This window comes from Marmota marmota, unplaced genomic scaffold (assembly GCF_001458135.2).
Source record: "Marmota marmota marmota unplaced genomic scaffold, marMar, whole genome shotgun sequence".
Lineage (NCBI taxonomy): Eukaryota > Metazoa > Chordata > Mammalia > Rodentia > Sciuridae > Marmota > Marmota marmota.
The window spans coordinates 17,059,035-17,075,945 of NW_026000185.1; the positions used below are offsets into that span (position 1 = coordinate 17,059,035).

The window sequence follows — 16,911 nt, forward strand, 5'->3', positions numbered from 1 at the left end:
GTGTGTGTGTGGTGGGGGCCTGGGCATGGGGAAGCTGACGCCGGTCGTCCGGAAGCCAGCCGGAGGCGAGAGGCCGCTCGAGGACTCCGGGCCTAGGCCCTCTCCCCGCAACCTTCTCCCGGGGCCTGGGTCACCCCCATCCACGGAGAGAGACCAGCCGGGAGGTGCGGCCGCGCTATGGACCCCTGACCCCGCGGGGGCACCCGGACTCTAACGTGTGGACTGACCGCTACTGACTGCACTGCCGGCCCTTAGCATGAGCGAGGGGGACCCAGCCGGGTGACATTGTGCCCGTTGGAGGATTCTCGATTTCCCCCCTTCCCGGTCCTCGTCCTCCTCCTCCCACATGAAGCGCTTCTGAGTGCCGGGGGGGTTCTGGATTATTGTTCTCACGCACCCCTGCTTGTGGTTGGGGGGTATTTAATCTGAGGCCTCAGGGTCCTTCGGTGTCTCTTTTGAGTGTTTTCTGTGTGTACATATTTTGCTCTTCCGTTTTATAAATATACATATATTCAGAGTGTCCACGTCTCCTCGCTGAACCGTAGGAACCCTTTGGCACAATGTCCTGTGTGCATTATAAATTTTCCTCTAAACTCAACTATGATACCGTCACCTTTGATGGGCTCCACATCTCCCTCTGCGACTTAAAGAAGCAGATTATGGGGAGAGAGAAGCTGAAAGCTGCCGACTGCGACCTGCAGATCACCAACGCGCAGACGAAAGAAGGTAAGGGCCACCTGGGCGCCAGGTGTCTGCTGGGTGGAGGTGGGTGGCCGAGCCCTGGTTGTAAGGTGCCTGGCAGGGGACTAACCGCCATTCTGGTTCGTTCTAATACTTCCGATCCAACTTTTCATTGATGGCCAGGGGGTTGCAGCAGCCGACCTTGCAGTTTCCCAGCCCTGGGTGATTTCTGCAATGCTGGGGTCTTCTGGAACAGGCTAATCCGAAAACGTGGAGATCTGGTTATTCCCGATTTTTTTTTTTTTTTTTTAATGGGGAGGGTTGGTCGAGAGAAGGGGACCTGGCTGTTATCTGTGGTGTTTTCTAACTGGTTTGAAATCAGAATGGGAGCAGAGTCTAGGCAATGTTTCTTTCTTGTTAAGGCAGTAGTAGACATAACATGAATTTCTTACCCAAGAACCTTTTGGAGGTTAATAGCAAATTGTGTGTACCTTCCCCCCCCCTTATTTATTTGTTTATTTTGGAGTTGCCTGTGTTGTAGAGAAGGGATCCTTGCTTTAATATTTTTTAAAGATTTTAATCAGTGTCGGGATTGTTTTTGGAATTTGAAATGTTCTGATGTCATCACTCTTGTCTTTTGTGTAAATTCCAGAATTTGCAATACAGTAATTGAGTGGTTGACCTCTTAGTTTATCCTTTGACTCTTAAAATTTAGCAATTCAGTCAAGCTCCAGAATACTGACATTTCTTCTTTAAAGTGGTAATTGCTAGACTTTCTTTGGCTCTGAAAAATAGTGAACTCTTCTGTCTTGTGAGTACAGGTAAACCACTGATTAGAATCTTTTGAGTTCTTTCTCTATTTTAAAGATATTTTGTAATATTTGGAATTTAACAGTAAATATGTGACCCAGGAGTCCTGTCTGAATCTGAACTCGTTTTGGTTTCTTTTTCTCAGTGTAGTAATGCTGATGTGTGGTTTTCAAATAGATCAGTCTTCAGAGATTTATTGATGGGGGATGCAAAGAAATGGGAATGAAGTTCTAATATGGTTAGGGTAATTTTTGATCACCAAATTCCTGGTAAAGTGTGGCATGAGCTTTTTATATTTGGAAATGAAGGTTCCCACCTCCCCTGGAGTTTGGTAGATGAGTAAGTTTTATCATATAGAAGACCAGAAAAAAACATTCATTAAGGAAAAACTATATTTACTCACATAACATGCAAAAAACAAATTGCCCCCCTTATTTTTTTAACAAGGGTCATACCCTTTAAAAATTGTCATCATCTGTAATGTCCCTCTGCTTAGGGAAAGGGACAGATAGGAAGTAGATTTTTTTTGAAGTTCACCAGAAGTATCCCTTAATACTGCAGTTATAGTTCACAAAACAAATGGATTTTTAATAATTTTAGGCCATATTGCTACATTAATGCATATTTATGAATGAAAGGTAAAGCAATATAGGTGAAATTTGAGGATATTAAGGCAATTTTGTCCCGGGTTTCGGCACCAAAAAAAAAAAAAGCAATTTTGTTACATACTATGCAGTTTTCATTTTTGCCATTTTGAGTTATGTGGTAGGGCTAGGCTTTATCCATCTTGTCTACATAGCAATTAAAAGCAGCTTTTAGACTGGAGGAAGTTATGGTTGAAGGAATCTTGTCCACAAATGGGAGAGTTTTGTGACTATGTGTTACTTTTTCCCTAGTCCAGAAAATATAAATACATGATAACATAATCTAGGAAAGTGCTTTGCCCAGCAGCATGTTTTCTTTCATTTATAGTGTAAGCTGCACTTCAGTGGAGAAAGGTTAGGCTGGTTAAGAAAAGAGTGGGAGACAAATGTCTATTTCGTGTAGTCGTCATTTTAGGGGATGAAAAGATACCATTGATAGCAGCGTAGAGGGTAGCAGCTTCATGAGTTTTGTGAAAAACAGCATCCGCTGTTTCAAGACCCTTGAATAAAGATGCCACTTGGTTTTAGCACTGTTAGTAAAGTTGCAAAATAAGTGTTTGTAGTATAAGCGATTGCCTAAGAAAGAAGGTTGAGCTGGATCATTTCAGTTTCTGCTGTGTTTCTATTAAACATTTCTTATAGTTTTTGAAATCTGTCTGTTTAGGACCCCTAAATCCTGGTAATACTAAAATGCTTGAATCAGAATTTTGTTTTAGATTTTAAGTATCCTGTTTACTTTTAGACCCTTTCTGAATCTCTCCATTTCTCAAATTCAACATTTTTCATTCCATCTATGCCATTCATGTTTTTGGATCAAAACTTATGCTGGCAGGTCCTTAGAAGCTAAAAGACTACTTATTAAGGAGTTATTTTAAATGTAAGATATTTTGGGAGTTAGAAAACCATTGTAATTCAAGTAAAGTGGTCAGTTAGAATATCTGTTTGAAGGGCATCAGGACACCTGACTCTTTAATACTATTTAACATAGTACTGTGCAGATCAAATTAATAAATTGGTTTTGGAAGCTATTATGAATGCATTTGAAAATTGTTACATATTCAGAAACTTCCTGTCAGATAGTTGACTTATTTTGACTTTCAAATTAACTTTTTAAGCTTATTAAAAATCCCTCATCCTTTCCCACTTCCAATTTTCCTGACTCAGATTGATTGGAATTTGGGACTGTAACAAGCTATCCAGCATAATGTCCAGAGTCTTACATTGGCATGCCTAATTCTGGGAGATTGCGTCACTCTAATTGGATACTTGTAAGGTATCACCAAGTAGTTGAAATATATTGATAAGAACCCTTGCCTGAACAATTTATTTTATAACAGGGAATACTAATAGCATTATGACTAAAAATAATAAAGCTGACATACATTTAAAAACCTAAAAATTCCACACATGTAATAAGCTTGAAATAATTGAAAGAGAGATAGCCACTTTGTGCTAAGTAATTTAAGAGAAGCACATAAGCTTAATACCATTAAAAGTGAACCCTAATATCTGGTTGTGGGATTAAGAGAGATGGATACATTTTTGCATCTCTAATGAGTTATTTTTTCTTTTTGATACTGAGATGCCTTGGTAAATCTTGTTATTGTAGTTAAGGGTGGGTTCAGTTTGTTTGTTACTAGTATAAGTTATAGACAGTCCAAGAAGGGAAATAGCACCAATTCATCCTCTCTCGGTTTTCTCAAAAAGTAGCACCATTTACTAAAACTAGGAACCTAGGAATTCATGCCTCTTTTTCCTTTATCTTCCCATTATTCAGCCCATCAGCAAGCTGTGTCATTTCTGTCCTAATAACATTCTTTATTTTATGTATTTATGTGGTGCTGAGGATTGAACCCAGTGCCTCACACTCACTAGGCAAGTGCTCTGCCACTCAGCCCCAGCTCCAGCCCTGTCCCCATAACATTCTGGCTCTCCATTTCTTTCTGCCACATCCCCACACATTATCCCTGTCTGGTATCATCTTCATTATCTCTACCAGGACTAAGAGGCAGCAGCCTCTTAGTCACCCCGTTTCTCCTCTTCCCCTACAACTTATTCTTTACATAGGTGACATAATTTTATTTTTTAAAATTAACTTGTTTGATTTATTTACTTATTTTTGTAGTACTGGAGTTTAAACCACTAAGCTAAGTCCCCAGTACTTTCTATTTTTTATTTTGAGTCAGGGTCTCATATCTTCCTGCCTCAATCTAATAGGTGGGATTATAGACATGTGCTACATGCCCAGAATCTTTTTCTTTTATAACATAAATTGTTGTCATTTCATATAAAATCCTCCAGAGACTTCCTTGTACTTAAAAACAAAATATAAATCAGTATATGTCCCACGCCTTTTTACCTGTTGTGTATGTCATTCTCTTGTTTGTTTTTTTTTTTTTTTTCAGCTCTTTAGTTCTTTATGTCATTTTTTCATGTTTTTCCCTCTGCCTAAAATACTTTTCATCTAGCTTTTTTGTGTACCTTGCTGGCTTCTCAGTTGTGTTTTGTTGTTGGTTTGTTTTGTTCTGTGGTGATGAACTCATTCTGCCATTGAGCTACATCCCCAAACCCTTTTTATTTTTTACTTTTTATTTTGAAACAAAGTCTAGTTAAGTTGTCCAGGCTGGCCTGGCACTTGATGATCCTCCTGTCTCAGCCTTCTGAGTAGCTGGTATTGCAGTCCTCTGCCACCAGGCCAGCTGTATCAGTCTTCAGAGTTGCAAATGTAGGTTCCTTAGAGGCGCTTTCTTTGGATAGAATGTTGATTCTATCCAAAGTTACATCCACAATCTTTTATTATATAAAAAGAAACTCTGTTCATAATGTCATAATTTAATGCATAGGCTGTTTTCTCCAGTAGTAATAAGCTCTATGGGTGCAGGGTTTGTAATATTCAGTTCATTTTTAGAGCTTGAGGAGGCAGAACTAATCTTCATTCTAAATAAGTTTTGCCATGTATGTTGAACATTTCTGGCTAAATACACTAGGGAATGGCATAGTCTTAATGAGATTGGGAGTTCCACGAAGTAGAGGTACCAGAGCTAAGCATTTGCTTTCGTTATTTGGTGTCCTTGGAACAGAAGCCCCCTATGGCTTTGGATATATTATCTAACAATATTAGAAATGATGCAAGGAACATGCAGTTGTTAGTGCCCTTTTGTGATTGTGTTCATTTCCCACGACACTTATATTTGGTTGAAGTTGTCTAATTCTTGAGTATTTACCCAAATCCCCAAATAGAAATTTGACTCTTTTTTTCCTTTATTTACAGAATATACTGATGATAATGCTCTAATTCCTAAGAATTCATCTGTAATTGTTAGAAGAATTCCCATAGGAGGTGTTAAATCTACAAGCAAGACATATGTTATGTAAGTATTTTTGAATTTTTATGGATTTCTCAAAATAGACCTTTTTAAATTTTTGAATCTTATTTATAAATATCTTTTTGTTTGTTCTGATTTCTTTCCCTGGTTAAGCTGACTTAGCCTGTCATTTATAAGCAAGAACTATTCTTAGGGAAAATTTCTGCTATTTTCTCACCATAAAAAATGTATATGTGACATAGATCTTATATATTTTGACAGCATTGAGAGTATTCAGTAATGCTGACTTACGTTCTTTATCAAAAGAGACTTCAGTTAGGAGGCCATATATATAGGATATATGAGCATAACACTGGAATCGGGCTTAGGTTTGACTTTGTTTATTGCTTTATGCCTACCAATTGTGTTACTTTGGGTGATTTTCCTAAAGTGTTTGTTGCCTCAGATTTCTCTAAAACAGAAAGGGATATGATATATAGTTTGCACTTTATATCCTTGGGTTCTGTGTCTGTAAGTGCAGATCGAAAAGATTAGAAAAAGGAAAAAAAAGTTACTATATAAGTCACATATACATTATATTCAGATATGCCATTTCATATAAAGGACTTGAGGGTCCTAGATCCAATCTCATGAATATACCTAGGTTCAACTAACTTACGGATTCTAAAAATTAGATAGTGCTAGCCATATGGTAAATGCCCAATATTGAAATAAGAAACAGATTCTCTCAGGACTAGTCTAAGAGTTTATATTTACTAGAAGGGTATAATTAAAACTTCAACTTCTCTGCTTTCTTGCAACTTTTAATACTGATAGCAGAACTAAAAATATGTGAAGAAGGCAGCAATTTGGGCTATTTAAAGAGTAGTGGTTTTTACTGAGAATTTACATAGCTTTGTTTTAAATTTGGCAAATTCTGCTTTGGGTCAAAGAAAAATTATGGAATTTGTTGGTCCTAAGAAATGCAATGTGTTCTTGGAAATAACGTAAAATAGTCGTTTCTTGGAGTTTTACCTCATGTGGGCAAGTGTTGTGAAATTTTTCTCACTAGTTAGTTGTAAAGTTACATTCTATATCTTAACATTTGAAGGTCTCTTGTGTAATAGCTGCAGAATAGTATCAGCTTTAAAAAGGTGAATACCTTTTTGTTGTGATTACCAAGTAAACTTTGTAGTACATGCTTTTAACTGTAAATGATATTAAGGATTATGAATTAAGATGATGATTTTAAGAATTAATTTCTGTAACCTAGTATGAAATTACACTTTTTATCATGTGTTTTTTAGAAAAATAGCAAACATTCCTTTCTCTGGATTTCTTTTCTCTTTCTTTCTTTTTTTTTTTTTTTTTTGATTGAGAAAAGAATAATTTGAAGTAAATGGCAAAACAAGTTGCCTCTTAACACAAATTGCATGTTAATTATCAACACATAGGGTTTTGTTTATAATAAATTTGCCTGAAAATATCTCTGTGTTTGTTGAGCAAATACTAGAAAATGAGCCCCCCACACTGATTTTTTTAATCTCAGAACTTCCAAATAATGCATAAACTTAAAATTAAAGCTGAGCATTTAAAAGTTATACTTAGAAACTCAACCCCTGTTTATTTCCTGTGTGAGCTAAGGAAATTTCTTTTTCATTTATTTGTATGTTCTTTTAAAAATCGTATTGTCCAATTCTACATAACCATTTAACTCATTCTTTTTAACTAAAATACTCTCAGACTAAGTTGTATCTTCCTGAGAGTTTGGGTTCTTATTCAATTATTGGCCATTGTTTTGAAACTTTTAAAAAATGAAAATAACTGTCAACCTGTCTATTTGAAAATTAGTTTTTGGAGGACGGTAGTTTCTCGTGGATCCAAATCAAATGCTAATGGCAATAATCTTGCTTTGAGAAAATATGTGTGGAAATTCATTAGGTGACTCTTAAAAAACTATAGAATGATCTTTCAGTCTCTTAAGAATGAACCACAGGGGCTGGGATTGTGGCCCAGTGGTAGAGCTCTTGCCTTGTGTGCATGGGGCACTGGGTTCTATCCTCAACACCACATAAATAAATAAAATAAAAGTATTGTGTCCTACAACTAAAAAAAAATTTAAAAAAAAATGCACCACAGAGTTTCTCAACATCATAAAGTCCCCATACTACCTTTCAGAAAACATTTATTATAAATGGCAAGGTACACCTATTCTAGAATTCCCCACTGTGGAAATTTTTTTAACCACAAATTTACCTTTTGAAAGGGGGTAAATATAAAATTTTTGTATGAAAGGAAAATTGTGTTACTAAAAACGTGATTGGTGATATGAATTAATATTTATTAGCACAAAAAAATCAAAAATACTAAGGTTAGTTAAGATTTGTAAAAACTAATGTTAGTCTTTATTGTTTTTTGTTTTTTAGAAGTCGAACTGAACCAGTGATGGGAACTACAAAAGCAGTATGTAAAAACACAATCTCACACTTTTTCTACACATTGCTTTACCTTTTTATATTGTTGCAGTGAAGTAAATCATTTTTAGTACTTAATATTCAACTGATCATAGTACATATTGTAAATAAAATGTATTTTGATGACAGCTCAGTCGAATATGGATATATGTGGCATAATTTGCACACTTATTCTGTAGAAATGGGAAATTTGTGCCCATAACACTGTTTCATATTAAATATGATAGAATTCTCCCTGTATGACACTGTGTTGTACAGTAATGTATGATCCTTTTTAGATCGTATAGGTTTTACACTAATGAACATGATAACATGTTCTACATCTGTCTGTCTATAGTTAGTATTTTGTATGTATGTACAGGCTGTTGTGTGCTTTTTGTTTCTTGCAATAAAAAAATGTTTGGAGTTGTATATTTTGCCATTTTCACGTTGTATCACTTAGTTTTTGTTAGTTCCCCACCCCACCCCCTGGCTGATTGATGGCTTTCAAAAATGCATTAGCAACATGCAAAGCTTACATTAAAGTTTGATGCTTTCTCTAAGTTGAAGCACGTCATAGAAAAGAGCTTTCCAGAGACCATTGATGCAGCTTTATTATTTATTCTTGCTTTATTTGGCAATTTTGAGCTCCTATTCTTTCTTTACAGTGCATTATAACGTAAAAACTACACCCTTCTCCCCATAAGTACATAAAAGTCTCAATGATTTTGATGATTTCATACAGTTGGGTATATTGTTTTCAAAATTTAATACAAGGCCTTGCACTTCTATCTAGTTTATTCAAAAGTCCAATTGAAAATATTGCTCTTTCATGAGATTCTAAAATGCTGCATTAATTGTAGGCTATTAAAGCTATAGGTTATCAAAGGTAACTCCTCTTGACCAGGGTAACATCTTAATTTTTATAATCCCAGATTAACCTTAAGTGTGACACTTCTTTGACTTTAAGCTCTTAAGTAAAAGGTAGCAGCATTCCTAAATTGTGAAGTGAAACATCTGTTTCAGAATACAGGTCTATCTTAATTGAGTTCTGTAAACTTGATGGTTCTCTAAACATTTTACTGCTCAGGCTTGATATTGTACACAATGCAAGATGTCTGAAATCTTCATTTAGAATTCAAGGGTTTTGCTTGCTATTTCATTTTATACTTTCAAAGTACTACTGATTTTGTGTATGAGGCATTTCACTAACCTTGGATCACTGGATCTTAAACATAACGTAGAATATCTGAACTCTGGACTTGTTCTCTAAAGTATATGGCCTTTAGTTCTGATGGAACTAAATATAGTTATTCAAAGATCAAAAGTCTTAGAGTTTTGGGTTGTTTTTTTTTTTCCTTCATTTTGGATATATGGGGTTTTTTTTTTCTTTTTCTTTTTCTTGTTTTTTTTTTTTTTTAAAGCATAATGCTGTAAAAACTGTCCAAGTTTCTGTTTTGCTGGTGATTGGTTTAAAATGATTTTTATGTATCCAAATGCTAGCACAAATTAGATTGACTCTCCTGGTGACTGTAGTAGTAAATGTAACACGTTTTGTATAAAGTACATTTTTATATAGTATTTAAGCTAATTCAGATGAAGTTTTATTTCTTGAAAACAATTATTTCCTTTTTGTTTATTAGCATGTGTATAAGCACAAAATCACATGTTCATAAATAAAGTTAACATTCTTTTAGCCTTGTGTGTTCCCTGGCATGTCTGTATTACATTTATAAGAAGCAGTTTATTTTAAGCTTATTTAGGCTTTTCTTTTTATTTATTTTTTTAATACTTTAAAAGTGGTTTTAGTTTTTAGCTAGGATTATCTGAAATGGACAACTTGTTATCCCCATTCTTTACCTGCTTGGGGTGCATATGCTGACATTTAGGATGCGAGAGTATATTCAAACATAATCTGTGCTCATCTTAGGAGACTTAATTGTGTGGATTATATTCATTCACAAAAGTAAATAGAGGTACAGGTCTAAATTTTTTATTCTCATTAGTAAATGTATGCACTCTTTTTGGTAATGTAAGGCAAGTCATAATCAGAGGTAGTCATTTCCATACTCCCCAGCCTTGTTTTAGTCAGTCATCCTTCCATGTTAGTCCTTCAAAGCTGGGTGTTGTTCTTGCTAACTAAATATAAGAATTACATTTAGGATCCTTTAGTTTCAGACAAGTATAACCACATAAAGTTTCAGATCCTTGCTCCCAGAAGTAAGACCTCCTGGTTAGATGCAGGGAGGTGGGTTAATTTTCATGATGACTACAATGCCCATCAGTTAGTTTTGTGTGAGGACTTTTTTTTTTTTTTTTTTTAAATGTGGTAGGTTTTTTTTTTTTTTTTAAACATTAGTATCTTGGTAGAATGTTACAGAGAAGTCACTATGTTGACATTTTAGTACATATAAATTTCTAATCATTTTTAAACCATTCTTTGTTAACATTTTTCACTCATTTCTTATCACCTTGCTATTATATAGAAAACAAAATTGGATGCCTTTCTAAATTTGTGGTAAATTTGACTTTTTGCAGACTGTAGGAATTATTTGATGGAAAAACTTGATTGAGGTGCAGTTGCATGTGTGAAACCACTTTCAACTCATTAAATATATGATAGTGGCAGAAAGCTGGAGAAAACAAAAAAAAAGAAAACCCAGCATAAAAACAAAAAAGTTAGATTTTAAGTGTTAAGAGTGGGAAGATATTTTAAAACATTTTTTCAGTTTCAATGGTAAGAATATAATGGATTGCTTTCTCAGGAAATTCTCAGCATTCCTATTATAGATAGTAATGAACTATTTTTAAAGGCTATTAATTTGTTTCATTGGATAGAAACATTGTATAGTTGATTGGGTTGATAGCGATTTTTTTTCAGTCCTTGGTAGTTAAATTCAAATAATTCCTGGTTAGTGTAAAATGTAATCTTTTTAAAATAGAATGAGTGGGTCTGAATTCTGGATAAAATAGGAAAGTTATGTATTTCATTTCATTGTTCTGCTTATCCTTGAGATTAGTTCAAAGCTGAGCAAGGAAGAGAGAACCTACTCGTGGATTATGTGGTTGATACACATTAGGAATGTGGGATTTGTGCATTATGAGAACTCTTTACAGTCCTTCAGTGTGGAGCAAAAAAATCTTTTGTCTGAACAAACACCACAGTAATAATACCCATCAAACTAATTTAAAATCCTAAGATATTTGTAAGATGTATCTTAAAATTAGACAACATTATTTTTTATTTACATTTATTTGGTCCCTTCTGTGGTGGGCTTTGGCGAAGAACTTCATACTGAAACTGGTTACATTTCTTTTTGAGGTCTTGAGTCATGCTGCTTTTATTTTAATAATCTTAGAAAAAATATCCAATGAAGACTTCCTTTGATCCAAACATCTTGTTACATTCTCTCTATTTTAGGCAAGAGTTCCAACCAATAATGCATGAGGAGCTTATAACTTGGAATAAGCAACCCACTTGCTAAATAGGGAGCTATAGGGAAGCCATGTCTTCCAGGTTTTAACTAATTAAAATCATTTCATAGATCAAATGAAAAAAGTCTGAAGGTTACATTTTAAAATAACATTTTTTAAAGCCCTCATATCCTTCATATATATTCATATGCTTCCTGTTTGATTAAATTAACTTTCTTTTCTCCAAATATTAGAATCCATCATCATACTTGACAGCTGTTCACCCTTTCTCCAGGGCACCTTCAATTTTCCTTTTTTCTCCCCCTTATCATCTTTGCCCTGATAAAGCTGTGGTTTCTTTGGCAAGAAGCTATTGTTACTCTTTATGTGGAAGAATAAACAAACTTATTCAGACTGAACAGTGCATGCTCAAAGAGGAGAAAAAAAGTAGCAATTATGTGGGAGCTGTTATTTATTAAAGCAATTATCTCAGCCATTAAAGAGCTGCTTGTTTTTACAATGTTGTATAATGGCATAGAGGAGGATTAGAAAGATTTCTTATTCTCCAGTGTACATTGTCTTGAGCATTATCAAATTTAGAGACCATTGAGAGACACGGGACTCTAATTTAGTATTTAGTCACCACTCTGAACAGATTTCCTATGTGATATACTTTCAAATTGTAGTTGAGTCTCCTTCAACTGTGAGCCTTTGTTCCTGGGTATGAAATGTATAGAGAAAGGTGAAATAGGTTGAACTACACTTTCAAGCTTAAAAGATAACATTCTTTAGAAAACTAAGAAAATGCCCAATATTTAAACATTAAGTGACATTGGGGGCTGACTGATCACTTTCAGATGTTTTCAGTGTGGAACTTGAATGTGTGTTTAATTTTTTGTGAACAGATTGATGACTCTTCTGCATCTATTTCTCTGGCCCAGCTTACAAAGGTATATATATATATTCTTGAAAATATAAGTCTTTTTTCTATCATCGTATTCTTTTATGTGGAACAATTTTTTTTATGGGTTGGGGGGGAGGATGTATTTTGCGAAAGCATTGTACATTTTGCTATCCTGTAAAGAGTAGTTGCTGTTTTGAGAAGATAGGGGAGTTCTATATGAGCCTCAGCGTAATGTTGGAGTATTGTTCATCTTCAAGACAGAAGAAGCACACGAAGCTACACTAAATCATGCCCCCCCCACACATATATTGTTTAATTATACATTGGAAACTAACAAAGTTCTGGAGGAATTCCCTGGATTTGGCTGTAAATTATGTGGACTTTCTCTAAGCAGCCAAAACAGAAGATTTCCTTTACATGGACGATTGCGTGGCTATTTCTTGAATATTTGAATCAAACCCGTGAAGGTCAATATTTTAAATGTCATACATGAAGGTCAATATTATAAATGTTACAGTTGGTTTTTTTTTTTTTTTTTATGCTATAGGCTTGTAGTCTGTCTGCATTAGAAAAAGTTTTAAACAACCTAATTTGTTTGAACGCAGACTACATGAGTTGTGTAAGTGTATAAAGATGTTTGTAGGAATATACCACTGTGTATGTGTGGCAGAGGGACAAATTGTTACCTCCTGAAATCATTGTATATGCCATGTTTTGCGATAAGATTGCTTGCATTTTCTGCTCAACAATGTATATCTTTTGTTTGGAAAAGCACTAGTGATGGATTTTTTTTTTTTTAAACAACACTTTTAGATTGCAAATTGTGCCTTAAAAAGGAATAGGTAGACTTTTTAGGGCCAAAAGGAAGTTGTCCGGTTTTCCAGAAATCCTTTTTTCCCTGCTGTCAGAAATGTGAAACCAAATTTGGCAACCAAGATTAAAGAAAAGATGAATTTTCCATTAGTGCTTGTCCCTTTGTTATAGGTTATATCTTTTTCCCCTAGGATATATCCCCCCCACAAATGTCCAAGTACAAATAATTGCTTTTTAAGCTCCTAGGAAAATTAAACATTAAAATGAATGATTCTAAAACCATCTATTTTATCATTTTCTAATGCAAAGTGGCTTAGAATAGTTGACATCTTTAGCAGGTAATAGTTTCCTGTTTTTATTCTTATGTACTACAAGGACCATATTTGAGTTTGGGTCTATTCCTACCATTGTTTCTTTGTGGGGAGGAGTTGGGGAGGTTTGGGGGATTCTTTCCTTTCTTGCTTTCTTTCTTTTAAATTCTATTTGTAAAATAATGTTTGGGTTCAAACAAATTAGTTGTTAAACATCTGTAATCCAGTTTTCTGTAAATGTTGCTGTTGTTCTAAGCTCTGTTAATGTTAAGCATTCTTTGTATACAAAATTACAATAAAATGTTAAAACTGGTTGCTTGTTTTGTGGATGAATGTAAAGAAATCCATGAGTGGCTGATATATGAGTGCTAGATGCTTGAAGATTGAAGTTATTAGAAATCACTCCCTTAGACCCTGCTTATATCTAGACTATTATATAATAATTCCTTAAAGGTGAAGTTCATAACATTTATCTGGAGAGTTGAATTAAAAATTATAATAAATGCTTAATGCACATCCTTCATACTTAATTTGAAACTGACACCACTACCTAAAGAGCCTCTGGCTTTTAATTGCTGCATAATATGCTCAGCCATGTACCCCCTCCCTACCTCCAAGTTGTAAGTGTGAATTAGCCTTAATGTTGTGACACTTGAAATATTTTTAATTTAAGAACATCAAGTGTTTCTCTTCTAATTTAGTCTTTACCTCATAGAGCAGTAGTATGTAAATCTTAATGTAAGGTACAAACAGGGTCTAAGGTTTGAGTGTCTCCAGAAATACTTTCTTCAGCTCCCAGACACCCATACATCGTAGAATGACTTAAGGAATTCCCATTGCCTCTTCCAGGTTATATGTGTAAATAGCTGTTTTTATGCAAGGTTAGTTTAGATACTGCTCTTTACAGGATGAGTGGTGTTGTCTTTGGCTGTGTGGTCTTAAATGTGTTTCTAATGTGTGTGTCAAATAATTACCTGTTAAACAGACTGCCAATCTGGCTGAAGCCAATGCTTCTGAAGAAGATAAAATAAAAGCAATGATGTCGCAATCTGGCCATGAATACGACCCAATCAAGTAAGTTCATAAATACTTTATACTAATTGGAACTTTGGGGGTGAATTTTTCCCCCCAGTCAAAAACATTATTTTCTAAAAGACCTTTTGTACATGTAATCATTTTTTTTTTCCCTTTCAGTTACATGAAGAAACCTCTAGGTCCACCACCTCCATCTTATACCTGTTTCCGTTGTGGTAAACCTGGCCATTATATTAAGAATTGCCCAACCAATGGGGTAAGTCCAAAGTAGAAATTATAATTCATCTTTTTCTTAGAAGTATTGCTTAGTCATCTTGATTTTCTTGGTAAAATTGCTTTCTCTAATAAAATGGCAAATGAGCACAACCTCTGGAGCCAGATTTGCCAGTCTTCAAGTCTGGGTTCTGCCATTTAGTAGGTGAGTGAGCTTAGGCAAGTTCCTTGATCTCTCCAAGCCTATTTTTTTTTCTTCTAAATGGAGATAACAGTACTTACCTCACACGGCAATTGTGAGGATTAAATAAGAGCACAAGTATGAAGTATTTCAAATAAAAAGAAGTAGTAAGCACTGCATAATGTTAGCTAATTGTTAAATAAGGATGTCTGCTTTTTCTCCTTTCTCTTTTCCATCCAAATAGGATAAGAACTTTGAATCTGGTCCTAGGATTAAAAAAAGCACTGGAATTCCCAGAAGTTTTATGATGGAAGTGAAAGATCCTAACATGAAAGGCGCGATGCTTACCAACACTGGAAAATATGCAATACCAACCATAGATGCGTAAGTATACACATTAGGTATGACCTGTGGAGAAAGAGAGCACAGTCAGTCCTAGGGCATAATGTTTGAATCTTGGGCTTGTAAATTAGCTACTTGGATTCCTTGGGAACTTTGTATACCAAGATCATTAGTCTCCACATGTTGCGTTTCTGTGTTTTAAGATTGAAACACTGCAGTCTGCTCCATTTAAAACAAATTTCAAATGATTGGGGGATTTTTGTCATCAGTGAGTGCCACTTCCCTTGTAGTCTTCTAATTTTTTCTTTTTCTTTCATTCCCTGCTTTCTTCCTCATTCACATACATATTCCCACATTATCTTATATATGCTATTTGCATTCTGAAATTATTTTGAAAAATAAGCATAAGAAAGTTCTGCAGAATACTGAGGCAAATGTATTAACTGCCAAGCATCAACAAAATATTGACTAATAAGCGTGGATACACCTTGTAGTCTTAAGATTCTAAAGTAGGTTTATTTTATAAACCATTAGTTCAAACCAGCAATAGCTTTATAAAGCACCCTCATGCTTATTTTTAATGCATTTTTCGGTTTTATTTTATGAACTGGTTTTTAATGAAAGGAACAGATGTGAAAATCTAGTGATATGGTTCAACTAGATGACTTTCCATTTTATCTCTCTTAATTATTTTAATCACCTTTTTGATTACCTTCAGTAGTTGTGAACTCACATAATATATATTATATTAAGTGTTCCTCTGGACAGTGGATCTAGGTATTATGCCCTGAGCCCCCAGTTTTGGATTTAAGGTTATGTAATAAGATCTTGATTCTGTATTTGTAACAAGTCTTCCTTCCAGAAGATTAGGAAATTAAGAGAAAGATCTTTAGGACATACTTTGAGAAACATAAGTTCATAGAATATGTGTCCATGTTCTCTCAATGACAAAAGGAAAATTAAAAAACCTCAGGAGCAACACAGTTTTCTCAAGTTTCATGCCATAAATATTGTTGAAGTGTAGTGTAGTGAGCAGGTGGTGATGAGGAGAATGGTTATGCTAGAGAATGATACTGAGAAGACGTGTAAGTGTTTTTTAACATGCTTCAAGATAAATACAGTGTTATAGTTCACAAATAAGAATTAATGTTGGCCTGGGGCTGTAGCTCAGTGGCAGAGCGCTTACCTGGCACATGTGAGGCACTGGATTTTGTCCTTAGCACCACATAAAATAAACAAATAAAATAAAGACATGCTGTCCATCTACAACTACAAACAATTTTTTAAAATAATATTTTTTATATTCTTATACTTTCTCAACCCTGCTCACTTTCTCAACTTCACCCCCATCTATTTTTTCTTAGTCACCATCCTGTGTTGTTGTGGTTCATCTTAGAGCAGTCTGTTGTTACGCTGTTTATAATCCAGACACATTCCATAGATGCTTCCAAGCAGTGATAGGTTGAAATTGACGATTTTTATAGTCAATGAAGAGCAGACTGCTATATGTAAAATTTCTTAAAGAATAGAAGTTTGTGTTAGAGAAGTTAACATCGCCTGTGAACCTTTAATAATTAATTTCATTGCTTTTTGAGTGCGGAAATATAAAAGCCCATTTGTGTCAGACACACAGCAACTACTGGGGAGAGATGGGAGCCCAAATATTTTAAATGAAACTTTCACCCTCTCCACTAACACCACTGATAAGCAACTCAGATTCTTCTTCTGTTTCTTTTTCTATCCTCTGTTCTCCTCTTTTTTTTTTTTTTTTTTTTTTTTTTTTTTTTTTTTTTTTTTTTTTTTTT

At 34.7% G+C, this 16,911-nt stretch overlaps 1 protein-coding gene across 4 annotated transcripts in view; it reads left to right on the forward strand.

Moving 5' to 3' along the window:
- Rbbp6 (RB binding protein 6, ubiquitin ligase) overlaps positions 1-16,911 on the forward strand; it is a 31,415-nt gene continuing 14,504 nt past the window's right edge. For 2 of the 4 annotated variants that reach the window (XM_015491179.1, XM_015491180.1), the window contains exons 1-7: positions 1-726; positions 5,407-5,506; positions 7,867-7,903; positions 12,213-12,257; positions 14,321-14,409; positions 14,530-14,626; positions 15,009-15,148. In XM_015491179.1, the coding sequence (XP_015346665.1) occupies positions 561-726; positions 5,407-5,506; positions 7,867-7,903; positions 12,213-12,257; positions 14,321-14,409; positions 14,530-14,626; positions 15,009-15,148 (674 nt within the window). In that variant the 5' untranslated portion in view covers positions 1-560. The remainder of the gene's footprint in view (positions 727-5,406; positions 5,507-7,866; positions 7,904-12,212; positions 12,258-14,320; positions 14,410-14,529; positions 14,627-15,008; positions 15,149-16,911) is intronic. The other 2 variants (XM_048789669.1, XM_048789670.1) reach the window with 1 other exon arrangement.